The 17,738-nt window shown below is 46.5% G+C and overlaps 1 protein-coding gene across 2 annotated transcripts; it reads right to left on the bottom strand.

The window, feature by feature from the left end:
- Positions 1–3,171: 3,171 nt before the first annotated feature.
- On the bottom strand, positions 3,172–4,949 carry PNMA6F (PNMA family member 6F). Of its 2 annotated transcripts, XM_032757939.2 has the most exons (2): positions 4,735–4,949; positions 3,172–4,128 (listed from the first exon to the last, which is right to left on the bottom strand). In XM_032757939.2, the coding sequence occupies exons 1-2, from the start codon at positions 4,882–4,884 to the stop codon at positions 3,172–3,174; spliced, it is 1,107 nt and encodes a 368-aa protein (XP_032613830.1). In that variant the 5' UTR covers positions 4,885–4,949. The 2 variants fall into 2 exon arrangements, with proteins under 2 accessions (XP_032613830.1, XP_032613829.2); XM_032757938.2 differs by having other exon boundaries at positions 3,172–4,949.
- Positions 4,950–17,738: the final 12,789 nt, after the last annotated feature.

Genomic DNA, 17,738 nt, shown 5'->3' with positions numbered 1-17,738 from the left:
GGCTCTGATCGGGCTCCCTCATCCACTGCTCAAGCCCTCTGTGGGCCCAGGAGGCTGCTGCTTATTGGATGGGTTTGGTCAGCCCCTGGGCACCCAGGAAGGCACCTTGATGGACCTTTCTGTCCCCAGGCCACACATGTCCCCCTCCTCAGGGGCACTTGGTGAGGACTGTGCAGCGAAACACAATGCATGGTAGGAGCTCTGCAAGCCGGCACATGCCAAGGGCCTGGCCGGCATAAAGGGGACAGGGGGCCCCACAGGGGGGCCGTCCTTCAGGCCCAACAAAGTCTCCTTGCTCTGGGCTGGTGGGGAAGCAACTGGTTTCTCCCGGTACCTCCTTCCAGGCTCCCTGGCTAGATCCCTTCCAGGTTTCACAACCCAACTGTCCAGCATGTGTGCTCACACGCCCACTGACACAGTCACACACACATTCACACACACACTCATGTTCCAGACACACTCACACGCGCACACACATTGAGTGACAAACACACATTGAGTGACACATTCATGCCTGCTCATTGACACACCCACATTTGCAGTCAGCACACGCACGCACAGTGACTCACAAACTCACACACTGACACACATTGACACACTCACAGTGTCACACACATTCAGCGACATGCATGCTCACCTCCAATGGCACAGCCTCATTCCTCCACACCCTCCCACTCACACACGCTCAGTGATGCAGTCACATGCTGTCACTTGGATTCGCACACACATTCACATTCTCAGAAACTCATGCACATGCTCACACTGACACACACATGCACACGCTCAAACACACCCGCTCAGACACTCACACTCACACCTGCTCGGGAATCATGGCACACACAGGTCCACTCTGAACAGGGAAAACCAAGGAGCCCTGACAGGCCCTGGCAAGGTCAGCCAAGCTCTGTGCCCTCTCCTCTTGTCCCGTCCCCGAAATCTGGAGGGGCCCTTGGAAAGTGAGCAGTTGACTTGGCCCTGCTGAGACACAAGGGACGGACATGCTGGGTTGTGCCCAGCCTGAAGAAGGCAGGGAGAACAGAGCACAGTGGGGGCCCCAGGCGTGCCTGCAGGGCACCCCGATGGGACACACTACAAGGGTCCCTGAGACACTGGTTAAGCACCTTCAGGCCGAGGAGGCTGCAGGCCCAGCCCCAGGGACCTGCCGCCCCCTGCCCCTCCCCGACAGCCCCGCAAAACGACCCCTCCCATGCCTGCAGTCGCCTGTGTATGCCTGGTGTCTCCCAGGGCCCCTGCCACCCTGCAGACCTGCTGACTGCAGCTCTGCTCGAGCAGACAGGTCGCCTAGATCCAGGATTCCTCAGCCCAGGTGGGCAGCCACCCATTCCCAGCACTGGCTCCGAGGCTGCTGTGGGGGACCCTGGCTATCATCTGAGCCATGGGGATGGCCGGAGGCTCTGTGCTCCAGAACAGCCGGAGGAAGTGTGGGGGCACAGACCGAGTGAGCCCCGGGAGACCCTCGCCACGTCCAAGTCAATGATCCCGTCCCCTCCCCACACATGTGCAGGAAGGGGCCTATCACTTGTCCCAGTTCCGTCGCCCACAGACTCTGGGTTAGTTAAATGACTGATCGAGGACTACCCTCCATTTGTGGTGAGCTCCCTGGCCTGTTGGGAGAGACAGCCAGTCCCAGGAGGGCTCAGGAGGGCGGGTTCCGGGATCCTCAGGCCCCCACCTAGAACTGCCCCTCTGGCCACAGTGCTCAAGGATTGCTGCCCTGGGGATTCAATCAGCCACTGCCCATGAAAACCAGCATCCTGTCGCCAGGCTCCATGCAGCCCAAAGAACCCCACAGGCCTTCAGGGACCCTGCCCTGCACACACCCCAGTATCAGCCTGGCCACTGCGGCCCTCACCCCACCCAACTCCATCCCCAGCAAACCTCACCCCCAGTTTCCCACAGCAGAGGCGAGGCCGGCTGGAACACTGAATGAAATTTATTGAAGAGAAACATGTACTGAAACCATTGAAGAGAAGGGAATCACAACACAGAGAGAAACTGCAAACAGCCACCACAGGACACAGGTCCCACACAGGTCCCGGGCCCCCTCCTCCTGGGGTTCCTGGCAAGGCGCCTTGTCTACCCCACCTCCTGCTGCCGACCCTGCTGCCACCTCCCTCTTTCCTGAGGGCCCCAGGGTCCGCCTCTTGCCAGGACGGTGGACTCTGGCAGTGTCCACTGGCTTCAGGGAGCCCCCTCCCGAGCCCATCCGCTGGGCCAGGGCCCTGCCCTATGGCCCTCACAGGACACCGAAAACACAGCAGGGAGCATCCCCCCAAGTCAAGGAAACTGAGTCACGAGTAAACAGGAGTAGAAACGCCAAAGCACAAAGCTCCCCGGGGAGCCTCAGGCAGGGCAGCTCTGCTCTGTCCCAGGTCCGGTTCTTCCTCACACAGTCATGGTCACCATCGTGGTCATGCTCACCATAACGGTCACAGGATGAGCGTCCATCGTGCCCTGGCCCCTCCTTCCACCATCTCCTGGGACTGCACTGGGGGCCTCCGGGGAGGAGTTGCTCAGAGAAGACCACACACAGCTCCACGAGAAGTAGCAGCCCCTGGCCTAGATCTACACCAGGAAAGCAGAGGTGGTACTCACGACAAGGGACAGATAGCAGCTAGCAGATCCTGGGCTAGCAGGAAGCTCACAGCATGTGCCCCAGGCCCAGAGGCGGCCGCACTGATGGGCGCACAGCATACAACTTTGTGTAGGAACAACGGCTAGCGGTGGGTGAGTGGGCATCTGCTGGATGCATGGGTCACTATGGGGCCTACAGAGGTGAGGGTGGGCTTCCCGGAACAGGGGGCAGTCTGCCCCAGGGATGGCAAGTGGGGACCACCTCTTGGGAGATGCAGGCAGCTGGCACCCTTGAGAGGGCCTCTTTCCCCCATCTCTCCCAACACAGGACAAGGGGTGGGGGGCAGACATCTTCAGGCTGGCCGCTCAGGGCTCCCTCCAGGCCAGCTCCCCATTTGGTATCAAACGTGGTCATCTGGGTCACTGGGAAGGGCTGGTGGTGGTGGCCGGGGCCCACTGGGGGAAGTGGGAGGCACAGCTCCCAACATGGGGTGAGGGACCGGCCCTGGCCTGGCCTCCATCTGCCTCCAGGGTGCTGCTGCCTGAGAGGAGAGGAGCCCTCGGGGCCCTCAGAGCCTATTTTCCTGGGGGGGACTTGGGCTTGCCCGCCTCCCCAGCCCCGTCCTCATCCTCGCTTTCTGACTCCTCTAAGATGGGCTTGAGCCCCTCCTGGGGAGGCTCCTCAGCCTCCTGGCCTCCGACCTGGACAAGGCCCTCTGGCTCCCAGCTGGGACCTCCTGGGGCCATGTCGACTGCACTGCCCATCCTGGCTGGGAGGCCCCCAGGGGCGTCGAGGGACCTTGCCTGACCTAGGCCTTGAAGGCCTGCAGGGGCATTTTCACCTTCCCCAGTGGCAGGGGCGCCCCTGGCGGCCCCTTTGGTGGCGGAAGCAGCCTCAGCAGCATCTTCTGCTCCCGGATCAGCCTGGCTGGCGTCCCCCTGGGCTGGGGAGGTCTGGGCAGCAGCTGGGTCTTCACTCTCCACTGGGGCCGCTGCCCAGGCCACACCCTGCTGGCTCCTCGCTGGGGAGGCCGCCCACGCCTCCATGTCCCGGATGAGCCGCAGCAGCCTCAGGAAGCCGGGTGGCCTCCTCTCCAGCTGCAAACCTCTCAGGGTATCCTGGAGGGCCTCGCTGGGGCGGGCCCGAGACAGCACCTGCCGCAGTCGCAGGTGGTTGGCCATGGCTGGGTGGACGGCCCCCTTCTCCACGGCCTTCTGCAGCAGGCCTTCCAGGCGCACCACGAAGGCAAACAGCCCCTCCTGGGGCCCCTGCGTGCAGGTCAGGAACTTCATCCGCGAGGTCATCCATGTATCCCGGCTCCTAAACACCTGCCCCAGCGCCGTCAGGCAGTCCTGCGCAGAGAAGTCTGGATCTTCCTCCAGGAGGCCACTCACGATATCCAGGGCCAGGCCATCCAAGCTGTCCAGCAGCCGCCTCCTTCTCTCCCTTTCCGACGCGTGGCACCACAGCTGCAGCATATCTTTGGCGTCCTCCAACCAGCTCTCAAAGGACTCTTCCACGCAGCCTGGCTGCTCCCTCCCGGAAAAGGGTCTCAGTTCCCGGTAGGCCATAGTTTTCACCAGAGGCCGCAGGGTCTGGCGCCATGACTGGGTCCAGGCCTCCACCGCACCTGCACCTACTGCCTCACCTGCAGCTCCTGCCTCACCTGCACCTCCTTCCTCACCTGCACCTCCTGCCTCACCTGCACCTCCTACCTCACCTGCACCTCCTACCTCACCTGCACCTCCTTCCTCACCTGCAGCTCCTGCCTCACCTGCTGCTCCTTCCTCACCTGCACCTCCTGCCTCACCTGCACCTCCTGCCTCACCTACACCTCCTGCCTCATCTTGACCTGCAGATCTTTCCTCATTCACACCTCCTGCCTCACCTACAGATCCTGCCTCACCTGCAGCTCCTGCCTCACCTACACCTCTGGCCACTGCTTGCCCCTGGGGCTGTGCAGGGAAACTGGGTATATCCTGAAACTCAGCATCAGGGGCCTGGGGCAGTGAGATCACTTTCCAGGGTCCCCCTTTGCCTGCTATTTGGCGGGGAATCAAGCTTCGGTTTAAACCCTCAGCGAATTCCACCAAGGCTGCCCTGGCCCCAAGCTCCTTTCTGAAGACCTTGATGAGCACTCGGTACCTGCCCAGGGGCGCCAGGGCAGCCCGCACGGCCTCCTGGAACTCATGTTCCTCGCAGTCGTCAGGGATATCCAGGATGAGCAGGGAGCGCTCTGCGTTCACACCCATCCTCCTGCACCAGTCCTGAAGCATCGCCAGAGCCATCGCAGAGGACTTGAGGGAGGGAGCCTGATCAGGCAGGAATGTGTGCTGACTGTTGCAGTCTCTGACGCAGCCTGTGAGTGCAAAGGGGAGACAGGGATGTTGCTGCCAATCAACCCACCCCCACTACAGGCCTTCGCCCTCCCCTCCCAAGCACTGCAGCAGCCAGGGATCCACTCCCTCCCACTGCTGCAGCCCACGCACTCCCAAAGCCCTCCCCCAGTTGGTGATACTTAATCCCTTGGCACACACCCACCACCTCTATTGGGAGATCCCCTTTTGCCTGAGCTGATGTCCCCTTATCACACCACAACGAGTGCACCTCCCCCTCCCACCATCATCTGTAACATTGCAGCCAGGAGTCCTCTCCTATCCAAGCCTCTGCAACAGGTAGCTCTCCCCCCACCCAGAATCCCTGCGGCCAGGAGTCCTCCCCTACACAGATCTTCGCAGCCTGGAGTCCTTCCTTACCCAAACTGCGGAAGGAAAACAGAGAGACCTCCACTCTCTCTTTTCCAGCGCCAAACCAGGACCCCCCTCTCTTTTGATCTTCCTCTTTTGATCTTCAGTGTAACCTGGCAACCCTCTCCACGACCCCCACACCTGCAGCCAGAAGTCCCCTTCCTCCCCCGACAGCCAGAGCCCCCTCTCCCCCACCGTCCCCTGCACCTCTGCAGCGGGAGCCCACGCCCCCCGCCCCCGCCCCACCAGACTCCTGCAGCCAGGAGCCCGCTCCTCCTCTCTGCGGGCGCTGGGCCAGACCAGGACCCTCTCTCGCGCCCACTGTCTGCGGAGGCAGCGATCTGGCACCTGCCCAGGGCGCCCACGGTCACTCTGGGGTCCCGCCGGCGCCTGCTCACTTTCTCCGACTCTGCGGACGCTGCGACCACCCGCGGAAAAATGCTGCCTTCAAGCTGTGGAGCCCACTCTGGAGGCCACCTAGAGGCCCTGGAGCAGGAGGGTGGAAGATCGCGCCTCAGTCAACGCGGCCGCGCTGCGCAGCACAGGGGTCTCCAAAGCCCGCTGTGCTAAGACCACAGGGCTTCCCGCTTCTCCCAGAAGCCTCAGGTAGATGAGGAAGAAAAATTTCGTAGTCTCTGTGGAAGACAAGTGGCTAGACAGGAGGAGACATCTGTGTTGCCCTGGCAACGGGACCTGCATGGTAAGGGCTTAATGTTCCAAGGCTTGGAGCCTCTGGGAGCAACAGGCCCACCGATTGGCCCTCCACCATCAAAATGACCTCCATCAGTAATTGTGGCAAATTGCTGGGATGGGGTGGACTAGAAGTCACGAGGAGGAGATCCTAAGACCAGATCCCCAGGGTATTCACAGCCTGCCCTGCTCAGGCCTGGAATCCCTACAACATACATTGATTGCTGGCTGTGTTCCTCATCACAGCTCTTTACCGGCTGGAGGCCGGCCTTCAACCACCTGGGCAGCCATTGCCTAGGAAAGCGTGTGGGCTTTCAGTCAGACAGATGCAGCCTCACCTAACAGCTGGGTGGCCTATATCTGTCAGTGAACATGTATGCCCATCATCTGGAAATGGGCAATAAAACACTTGCCTTTTTATATATTGCTGGATATGGATTTCTAATAAATAGTTTTGCTATAAAGTTCGTGAGGGATATTTTTCTGTAATTTTCTGGTTTTATATCATCTTTTTATTAGGATTTAGGTTTATACTGGCCCCATAAACTGAGTTAAGAATTGTTCCCTGCTCCTCTATTTTCTGAAACTGTTGCGTAAAATTGGCAATTTTTGTTCCTTAAATATTTGCTAGAGTTCACCCATGAAATCATTTGGGCGTGGATTTTGTTTTGTTTTATTTTTAGAAATGTTTTTTGTTAATAAATATATTTATTAAGTATAGGGCTATTTGTTTTTTCTATTCAATCCATTGGAAGTTTTGGTAAATTGCTTTGTTTCCAATGCAAGTGTCAATTTTATCTAAGTTGTCAATATTATTGTCATAAAGTTAATATTCCCTCACTATTCTTTTAATGCCTGTATAACCTCTAATGACATCCCTCTTTCATGGCTGATATTAATGATTATTTTTTTTTTCTTGATTAGCCTTCCTAAGGGCTACATATTTGGTTGCTCTTTTAAAATATGTAGGATTTGCTTACTTTTAGTTTGTTTTCTATTTTGTTGATTTCTGCTCTTGTATCTCTATTATCTCCTTCCTTCTACTTATTCGAGATTTACTTTGCTATTCCTTTTCTAGCTTCTTTAGGTGGAATGTTTTGTATATTTACTGATTTATATTAAATATTAAATATATTTTATATATTTACTGATTTCTTGTCTAGTGGTTATATCAGTTGCTGAGGCAGGGATGATGAAATCTCCAACTATAATTGTGGAAATGCCTAGTTGTCCCTTTATACTGTCAATTTTTCTTTCATATATTTTGAGGCTCTGTTATTGGGTGCAAACATATTTATGAGTTCTATGTGTTTCTGACTAATTGAACCTTATATAATTATTACCTTTATCTCAGGTGATACTCTTTGGAACTCCACTTTGTCTGCTATTAACATAGACATTCTCACTTTCTTATGCGTGCCCCTTGCATGGTATATAATTTACAACCTCTTACTATCAACCCATCTGAGTCTGTATATTAAAATTGCATTTCTTGGAGACAGCAAAAGTCTTGCTCTTTTATTCATTCTGACAATCTCTGCCTTTTAATTGGAGTATTTAGCCCATTTACATTGAATGTTATGTTTGATATGTTTGATATGTTTGGATTTAGGTCTATCCTTTTACTATTTGCTCCATCTGATTTTTGTTCCCATGTTCCCCATTTCCTGCCTGGATTAATCAAATATTTTTTATAATTCACTTTTAATGTATCTGTTATCTTCTTTGCATTTTTGTAGTGCTCACTGTAGAGATTACAATATATATCTTTAACTTTTCACTGTTGACTTAAAGTTAATATTGTACATAAATGTAAGAAACTCTCCATCATATAGATTCACTTCCATTCCACCTCATCCTTTATGAGTTGCCAAACCCTAGTATATACTATTAAACTGTTTACTTTAAAGTCATATTGTTATAAAGAAATTAAGAGCAAATAACTATTCATTAATATTTACCCACACATTTACCATTTCCTGTGTTCTTCATTTCTACCCAAAGATCAAAGCTTTCCTCTAGTTTCATTTTTCTTCGGATTGAAAGACTTCCTTTAGTATTTCTTTTAGCGCAGTTCTGTTGATGAATTTTCTTAGCTTTCATATATCTCAAAAGATGTTTACTTCACCTTCATTCTTGAATTTGTTCTGTTTCCCTAGATATAGAGTTCTGGATTGGAAGGTTTTTTTTTTTTTCTTTCACTGTTTTAGAGATGTTGCTCCACTGTCTCTAGGCTTCCATTGTTTCTGATGAGAATTAAGTTCTTAATATACTCCCATATGTAGAGTCATTTTACTCTGACTACTTTCAAGATTTTTCTTACCCTTCTTTGTTTTCAGCAGCTTGACTACAATGTGCCTAGATGTTGCTTTCCTTTGTAATTATCCTCTTTGTGGTTCACCGAGTTTCATTAAATTTGTAAATAATGGATTTCCTAAGAAAAATGATACTAGAGGAATTTTGCAGCCATTATTTCTTCAGATAGCTTTCCTTCCCCATTTTCTCTATCCCATCCTGACACTCACAATACACATTTGACCTTTATATATTGTCCCACAGACCACCGAGTTTCCATTCCTTTCTATTGTTGTTCCTCTTGGTTTATCCGAATAGATCATTTCTATTGATCTAGCTTCAAGTTCATGACTCTTCTGTTATCTGCAATCTGTTATTAAGACAATCCATTGAATTTTTCACTTTATGTTTTTCAGTTCCGGAATTACGGTTGGTTTGTTTCTCTTTTTTAAATTTTTATTTTGGGCTTAGGGTATATGTGAAGGTTTGTTGCATAGATAAACACATGTCATATGGGTTTATTGTACATATTATTACATTACCCAGGTATTAAGCTCGTACCCAATAGTTATCTTTTCTGTTCCCCTCCCTTCACCCACCCTCCATCCTCAAGTAGACCCCAGCATCTGTTGTTCCCTCCTTTGTGTTCATAAGTTCTTATCATTTAGCTCCCACTTATAAGTGAGAACATGCAGTATTTGGTTTTCTGTTCCTGTGTCAGTTTGTTAAGGATGATAGCCTCCAGCTTCATCCATGTTCCTGCAAAAGACATGCTCTTGTTCTTTTTATGGCTGCATAATATTCTGTCATGTATATGTACCATATATTATTTATCCAGTCTGTCATTGATAGGCATTTAGGTTGATTCTGTATCTTTGCTATTGTGAATAGTGCTGCAGCAAACATTCACATGCATGTGTCTTTAGGGAAGAATGCTTTATATTCCTCTGGGTATACACCCAGTAATGAGATTGCTGGGTTGAATGGTAGTTCTGCTTTTAGCTCTTTGAGGAATCGCCATACTGTTTTCCACAATGGTTGAACTAATTTACACTCTCACCAACAGTGTATAAGGGTTCCCTTTTCTCCACAACCTCGCCAGCATCTGCTATTTTTTGACTTTTTTAATAATAGCCATTCTGACTGATGTGAGATGGCATTTCGTTGTCGTTTTCATTTCCATTTCTCTAATGATCAGTGATATTGAGCTTTTTTTCATATGCTTTTTGGCCACATGTATGTCTTCTTTTGTGAAGTGTTTGTTCATGTCTTTTGCCCACTTTTTAATGGGATTGTTTTTCTCTTGTAAGTTTACTTAATTTCCCTACAGACTCTGGATATTAGACCTTTGTCAGGTGCATAGTTTGCAAATATTTTCTCCCATTCTGTAGGTTATCTGTTTTCTCTGTTGATAGTTTCTTTTGCTGTGCAGAAGCTCTTAAGTTTAATTAGATCCCACTTGTCAATTTTTGTTTTTGTTTAGATTGATTTTCGTTTTTTTGTCATGAAATCTTTGTCTGTCTCTATGTCTAGGATGGTAATTGCCTAAGTTGTCTTCGAGGGTTTTTATAGCATGGGGTTTTAGCTTTAAGTCTTTAATTCATATTGAGTTGATTTTTGCACACAGTGTAAGCAAGGGGTCCAGCTTCAATCTTCTGCATATGGCTAGCCAGTTATCCTAGCACCATTTACTGAATAGGGAGTCTTTTCCCCATTGTTTGTTTTTGTCAGCTTTGTCAAAGATCAGATGGTCGTAGGTGTTTAGGCTTATTTCTGGGCTCTCTATTCTGTTCCATTTGTCTATGTGCCTGTTTTTTGTACCAGTACCATGCTGTTTTAGTCACTGTAGCCTTGTAGTATAGTTTGAAGTCAGGTAATGTGATCCATTCAGCTTTGTTCTTTTTGCTTAGAATTGTCTTGGCCATTCATACTCTATTTTGGTTGCATATAAATTTTAAAATAATTTCTAGTTCTGTGAAGAATGTCATTGATAGTATGATAGGAATAGCACCGAATCTGTAAATTGCTTTGGGCAGTATAGCCATTTTAATGATATTGATTCTTCCTATACACAAGCATGGAATGTTTTTCCATTTGTTTTTGTCTTCTCTAATTTATTTGACCAATGTTTTGTAATTCTCATTGTAGAGCTCTTTCACCTTCCTGGTTAGCTGTATTCCTAGATATTTTATATTTTTGTGGCAGCTGTGAATGGTATTGCCTTTCTGATTTGGCTCTCAGTCTGGTTGTTGTTGGTGTATAGGAATGCTACTGATTTTTGTGCATTGATTTTGTATCCTGCAACTTTGCTGAAGTTTTTTATCAGCCGAAGGAGCTTTGGGGCCAAGACTATGGGGTTTTCTAGATATAGAATCATGCTGTCTGCAGACGGAGATAGGGTGACTTTCTCTCTTCCCATTTGGATGCCCTTTATTTCTTTCTATTGCCTGATTGCTCTGGCTAGGACTTCCAGTACTATGTTGAATACAAGTGGTGAAAAAATGTATCCTTGTCTTGTGCTGGTTTTCAAGGGGGGAATGCTTCCAGCTTTTGCCCTTTCAGTATAACGTTGGCTGTGGTTCTTATTATTTTGAGTTACGTTCCTTCAATATCTTGTTTATTGAGAGTTTTTGACATGAAGTGATGTCGAATTTTATCAAAAGTCTTTTCTGCATTTATTGAGATAACCATGTGGTTTATGTGATGAATCACATTTATTGGTTTTCATATGTTGAACCAAACTTGCATCCTAGGGATGAAGCCTACTTGATCATGGTGGATTAGATTTTTGATGTGCTGCCGGATTTGGTTTGCAAGTATTCTGTTGAGGATTTTTGCATTGATGTTCATCAAGGATACCGGCCTGATGTTTTCTTTTTTTGTTGTGTCTCTGCCAGATTTTGGTATCAACATTATGCTGGCCTCATAGAATGAGTTGGGGAGAAGTCCCTCATCCTTAATTTTTTGGAATAATTTCTGTAGGAATGGTAACAGATTGTCTTTGTACATCTGGTACAATTTGTCTGTGAATCTATCAAGTCCTAGGCCTTTTTTGGTTGGTAGGCTATTTATTAGTGATTCCATTTCAGAGTTTGTTATCGATCTGTTCAGGGAATCAGTTTCTTCCTGGCTCAGTTTTGGGTGGATGAATGGGTCCACAAATTTATCCATCTCTTCCAGGTTTTCTAATTTGTGTGCATAGAGGTCTTTGTAGTAGTTTCTGATGGTTGTTCTTAGTTTTGTGGGGTCAATAGTAACATTCCCTTAATCATTTCTAATTGTGTTTATTTGGATCTTCTCTCTTCTTCTTAATTCATCTAGCTGGTGGCCTATCTTATTAATGTTTTCAAAAAACCAACTCCTGGAATTTCAAGCCAGTGGGTTTTATCTTGTGAGGTGCCGTGGAAGTGGGGGCTGCAGGCTGTTGCTGCTGAGCCCCCTAGATTCAGCCTCTTTCCTAGGGGTATGTACAGGAGTCTAACCTTCCACTTTGCCGAAGCTGCAGCTACTTTTGCCGGAAAGCCCAAGTATCTAAGGTTCCAGGTTCTCCACACATGCCTGAGCGGCTGCTCTGCCAAGACTCCACATGGCTCTGTCTGTCAGACTGAAAACTGAAAGGCCCTGGTGGAGTGGGTTCACAAGGAGACCTGCTGACCCGAGGGTTGCAAAGATCTGTGGGAGAAGCGTGGTTTCCTAGGGTCACTCATTCACTAACCACTTTCCTGGGTAGGGGAGGATCCCCTGGCTCCGTATTGCTCCCAGGTGGGCCGTTGTTCTATCTTGCTTTTCTTCGTTCTCTGTGGGTCAAGTTGTTTCCTTGATTAATCCCAATGCAAGTACCTGGATGTTTCAGTTGAAGGTGGTGTATTTACTCGCCCCTTCTGTTCCTCTCTGTGAGAGCCACACATACTACCTGCTTCTAGTCAGCCATCTTGGCCACTCCCCCAATTGGTTCTTTTCAATAGTTTCTTTTTCTCTACTAAAATTTCCTATTTAAAACTTCATTGTTATTCTCTTGGGCCATGTTTGTAAATATTTTACATTTTTACACTTTTACCTTTTACATTTTACACATAACATTTACATTTCTACACTACACAATTGGCTTTGTGTAAATCATAATAAACACAACAGCCAAAGTGATAAGTAGGTTGGTATATATAATTCATTCATTAATTTATTCATAGATCCACCCATTCAACAAGCATTTACAGTGCACCTACTGTGTCAGGCATTATTCTAAGTCCTAGAAATTTAGAGACAAATTAGAAATAGTCCCTGTTCTTAAGGAACTGCCAGAATGGTAAGAAGAGGCAGGCATGTAAACGAATTTAGTAATACAGTTTACTAGGGATAGTGATAGGGTATGTACAGAGTACAGGGAGATACCAAGTGGGCAGGTCATACCTGGAAAGGGTCAGGAAAGTCCTCACAGGGAAGGTACACCTTGCATTAGGATAGAGGAGGAAAGATAGAGGTACATATTAAAAATGTAGCAAACAATCATCAAATGGCTTGAAGAACATCAGGGAGAGGTGTCCAGTGGGCAGGTGGACATTGAGATTTAGAAAGCAGAAGTTGATCCCAGAGAGCCAAACCTGATGGCATTTAGCCTTAAGGTGGTTGTGTGAAGCTGGGTGTATTAGTCTGTTTTCATGCTGCTGATAAAGACATACCCGAGACTAGGTAATTTATAAAGAAAAGGAGGTTTGATGGACTCACAGTTCCACGTGGCTGGGAGGCCTCACAATCATGGCAGGGGGTGAAGGGCACATCTTACATGGCAGCAGGTAAGAAAGAAAATGAGAATCAAGCAAAAGGGGAAATCCCTTATAAAAACATCAGATCTCATGGGACTTATTCACTACCATGAGAACAGTATGGGGAAAACTGCCTCCATGATTTAATTATCTCCCACCAGATCCCACCTACAACAAGTGAGAATTATGGAGCTACAATTCAAGATGAGATTTGGGTGGGGACACAGCCAAACCATGTCACTGGGTGAGGGGCTGATATCCCCAGATGGCACCACAGGTAGCCTAAGAGGATGTGGGTGAAATAGAGTTGTTCTGAGCCTTAGTCAGTGAAGGAGACCAGAAAAGAATTTGTTGGAACTGAGGGCCAGAAGCCAAGCCTGAGACATTCAGAGCAAGTTTTACCTTTATACTTTAAGGACGCAGGCTCTGGACTCAGACAGAGCAAAGCTCTAAGGCCAGCCGTGTGGCATTGAACAAATTACTTAAACTCTGTGTGGCTCAAGTTCCATAACCATGAAACAGAAGTAATAATAGGACCTGCCTCAGGACTGTTGTAAGAATTAGATGAGATAATATTTATAAAACAATGTCTGGCACATAGCAAACAATCACCAAATAATAGCCTTTGTTATCAATTTATTGTTTTAATGGATATGAAAAACTAGAGAATTAATTTTAACCCCTCAATCACTAGATCGTAGCACAGATGCATTCATTTATTTGAGAAATATTTATGAAGCATCTACTATGTGCCAGGCATGTTTTTTGGTACTATCAGGGAGAAATCAATATCTATGGTCTTAAGACCTTAACCTGGTGTTAAGATCTCAAAGGATCTATGAATCAGATGGGGAAAAATGCATCCTTATTTTTACAAAAATTACTAAACTTTAATGTTTCCTTCGATTATGAATGAGGCAACATACCACAACAGTATCAGCAGTACATGTGACTTTGTCACCAACAGAAATAAATATTTTCATATCACATTACAGTTATTGCCAATAGCTAGACACATTTGCTGGAAATAACATTTCATCAATTTATGACATTGGTAAAGAACTTTTAAGTACTGCTGTTTTACATGTTAATGAAGAAGCACATATATCAATATAAAAATCATTATGAGCATGCTTTATGTTCTTGACTATGGTCAGCCCAGGGTGAGTTTCCCTTGGATGCTTTTTTCCTTGCGTATCAGAACAATTCTTGTTTCTTTTAGCAATCTAGCATTATATCCCGGACACTGTCCATAATGAGTTCTATTTGATTCGGCTTCTTGGTTTCTGTTATATTTCTCCAAAGATGAGTCATTGTTTATTATTGTTGTTGTGGTGGTGGTGGTGGTTTGTTGTCTTAGTGGACAACTAAACGAGCTAAACTCACATGAAGTCTCCCCTGTATTGTGTACCAACTGCAATCTCCAGACTCCATTTCCCTGGTGTTGGTCATCAGCTGAAACCTCTGCTCAGTTCTTTTCTTGGACTCTGCCCTGTGCATGCATAGCTCCAGGGTCAGCCAGAGATTTGGGCAGAGTGTACAGGCCAAACATGGAGCCCGTCAACATGGTGTTTCTCTGCTCCCAGGTATTGCCCCTCCTGCTTTCCCTCTGCCATGGCCACCCTAAAATCTGCTCTCTGGGTCTCTGAGTTTTAGCCACCCAGCATAGCATCCTCTGTGGCCCACACTCACATGCAGACAAGCAAGAAACTCACCTTTGCAGAGAGGAACAAGATTACAAACCTCACCGCAGTGCTCAGCAGTTCAGGCTCCCCTGTGGCTCCCACCAATGACTGGGCAGACATTGCAGGACTCGGGATGCTGCCAAGAGGACCACAGCTACCAGTGCTTCTCAGGGAATGGGTGGCACGACGCCTGCCACCAGCAGCCCAGCCTGAGTGAAATCTGTGGGGACCCTGCTTCTTCCCACCTCGGGCCTCAGACTCAGTGGGTAGTGGGTTCATGTGATTGGTGGAGCCTGAGTTAGGTGCCCACGCTGTAGCTACAAGGGAAGCTGGGAGAGTGAATACTAACCATCTTCGGGATCTAGAGTGGGAGGCAAACTCTACTTCGTGGGATGGGGCAATGCCCCAAACAAAGAATGGTTAATATAAAAATGATTGTCGTTGTCTACTTTATATGGTATTAAATGGACAGAAGAAAGAAGAGAAACACAGATTAAGAAACAAATAAAACACACAGATTACCAATATCAGGAATCAGGGTGGTGTTATCACTGCAGATAATAATAGAACGTTGTGTACAATTTTATATTAATAAATTTGGCAACTTACATGAAATGGGCAAATTTCTTGAAAGATACAAATAGCAAAGCTCAGTCAAAAGGAAATAGATACAGGCATACCTCCGAGATAGTATGCCTTCTGTTCCAGACCAGCGCAATAAAGCAAATATCACAATAAGCCAGTTACCCAAATTTTTTGGTTTCCCAGTGCATACAAAAGCTATAGCCTATTAAGTGTACAATAGTATTATGTCTGAAAAAAATGTACTCATCTTAATTTTAAAATATTTTATTGCCAAAAATGCTAATGATCATCTCAGAGTTTGACGTGTGGTGAGAGCCTTCTTACCATGTCCTCATATGGTGGAAGGCAGACGCAAAACAGCAAGCTAACCAGATGCTGCATGAAGCCTCTTTTATAAGGGCCTTAATTCCATTCCGAGGGAGTAGCCCTCTGGCCTAATCACCTTTTAATAGATCTGGGTCTCTCTCTCTTCTTCCTTATATCCATTTAATACTATATAAAGTAGACAATGACAATGCCTAACCTCTTAATAATATCACATTGGCAACACCTGAATTTTGGAAGGGATACATTTAAACCACAATATCCAGTCTCAGGCATTTTGTCATGGCAGTGCAAATGGACGAAGACAATTTCCAAATAATTTTGTTGAGTGAAAGGAACCAAACACAAAAGAAGACTTATTATAACATTTTATTATATAAAACTCTAGAAAATACCCTATAGTGAAAGAAAGCAGATCATTGGTTGCCTGGGGACAGGAGAGGAGAGGAGAAGAGAAAGGGATAGTCATGGGCATGAGGAAACTTTGAAGGTGATGGAAATCCTTATTGCCTTGATTGTGTGATGGTTTCATACGTGTGTGTGCGTGTGTGTGTGTGTGTGAAAGCTTATCAAGTTGTTTAGCTGAAACATGACAAATTCACAGTTTATTGTCTGTCAAATATAACTCAGTATAAACAGACAACCTACAGAATGGGAGAAAATCACCTGACAAAGGTCTAATATCCAGAATATAACCCCATCAAAAAATGGACAAAAGACGTGAACGGACACTTCTCAAAAGAAGACATACAAGTGGCCAAAAAAATATGAAAAAATGCTCTCATCACTAATCATCGGAGAAATGCAAATCAAAACCACAATGGGACACTATCTCGCTCCAGTGAGAATGGCCATTATATAAAAGTCAAAAAATAAGAGATGCTGGAGAGACTGTGGAGAAAAGGGGATACTTACACACTGCTGATGGGAATGTAAATTATTTCAGCCACTGTGGAAAGCAGTTTGGAGATTTCTCAAACAACTTATAACAGTTACCATTTGACCCAGCAATCCCAGTACTGGGTATATACTCAAAGGAAAATAAATCATTCTACCACCAAGACATATGCACCTGTATGGTCATCATAGCACTATTCACAATAGCAAAGACGTGGAATCAACCTAGGTGATCATCAATGGTGGATTGGATAAAGAAAATGTGGTAGGCATTCACCACAGAATGCTATGCAGCCATAAAAAAAGAATGAAATCATGTCCTTTGCGGCAACATGGATGCAGCTAGAGGCTGTTATCCTAAGTGAATTAATGCAGGAACATAAACCCAAATGCCACACATTCTCATTTATAAGTGGGAGCTAAACATCGGGTACTCGTGGACATAAAGATGGGAGCAACAGACAATGGGAACTACAAGAGGGGTCAGGGAGGGAGGAGTCAAGGGCTTAAAAACTAACTATTGGGTACTATGTTCAGTACTTGGATGACAGGATCATTCGTACCCCAAACCTCAACATCACACACTATACCCAGGGAACAAACCTGCACATGTACCCCCTAAATCTAAAATGAAAGTTGAAAACATAAAATTTCTCAGGAACTAAATGTGTGTGTGTATATATGTGTATATATATATATATACACACATATACACACACACATATATACACACATTGCACATAATGGGCTAGCTTTCTCTTTTGTCTCTCTATATATACACACACACACATATATATACATATATATGTATATATATATATACTGCACATAACATTGGGCAAACTACTTGAACAGACACTTTACAAAGAAAGATATAGAAATGGCCAGTGAGCACATAAAAGCATACTCAACATAATTAGTCATCAGGGAGATGATAATTGAAGTAACAATGAGATACCACTTCCCACCCTCTCAAATGGCTAAAAATAAAGGCTGACAACCTCAAATGTTGATGAGGATGGGAAAGAAAAGGAGCTCGCATACATTTCTGGTGGGAATGTAAATTGCACAACCACTTTGGAATACATTCTGGCAGTTTCTTATAAAACATAAAACTATCCTATGATGTGGCAATTCATCTCTTAGGTATTTGCCCAAG

This window comes from Hylobates moloch, unplaced genomic scaffold, assembly GCF_009828535.3.
Source record: "Hylobates moloch isolate HMO894 unplaced genomic scaffold, HMol_V3 SCAFFOLD_7, whole genome shotgun sequence".
In the NCBI taxonomy this organism is placed as follows: Eukaryota; Metazoa; Chordata; class Mammalia; order Primates; family Hylobatidae; genus Hylobates; species Hylobates moloch.
This window is presented reverse-complemented; position numbering and strand designations above follow the sequence as displayed.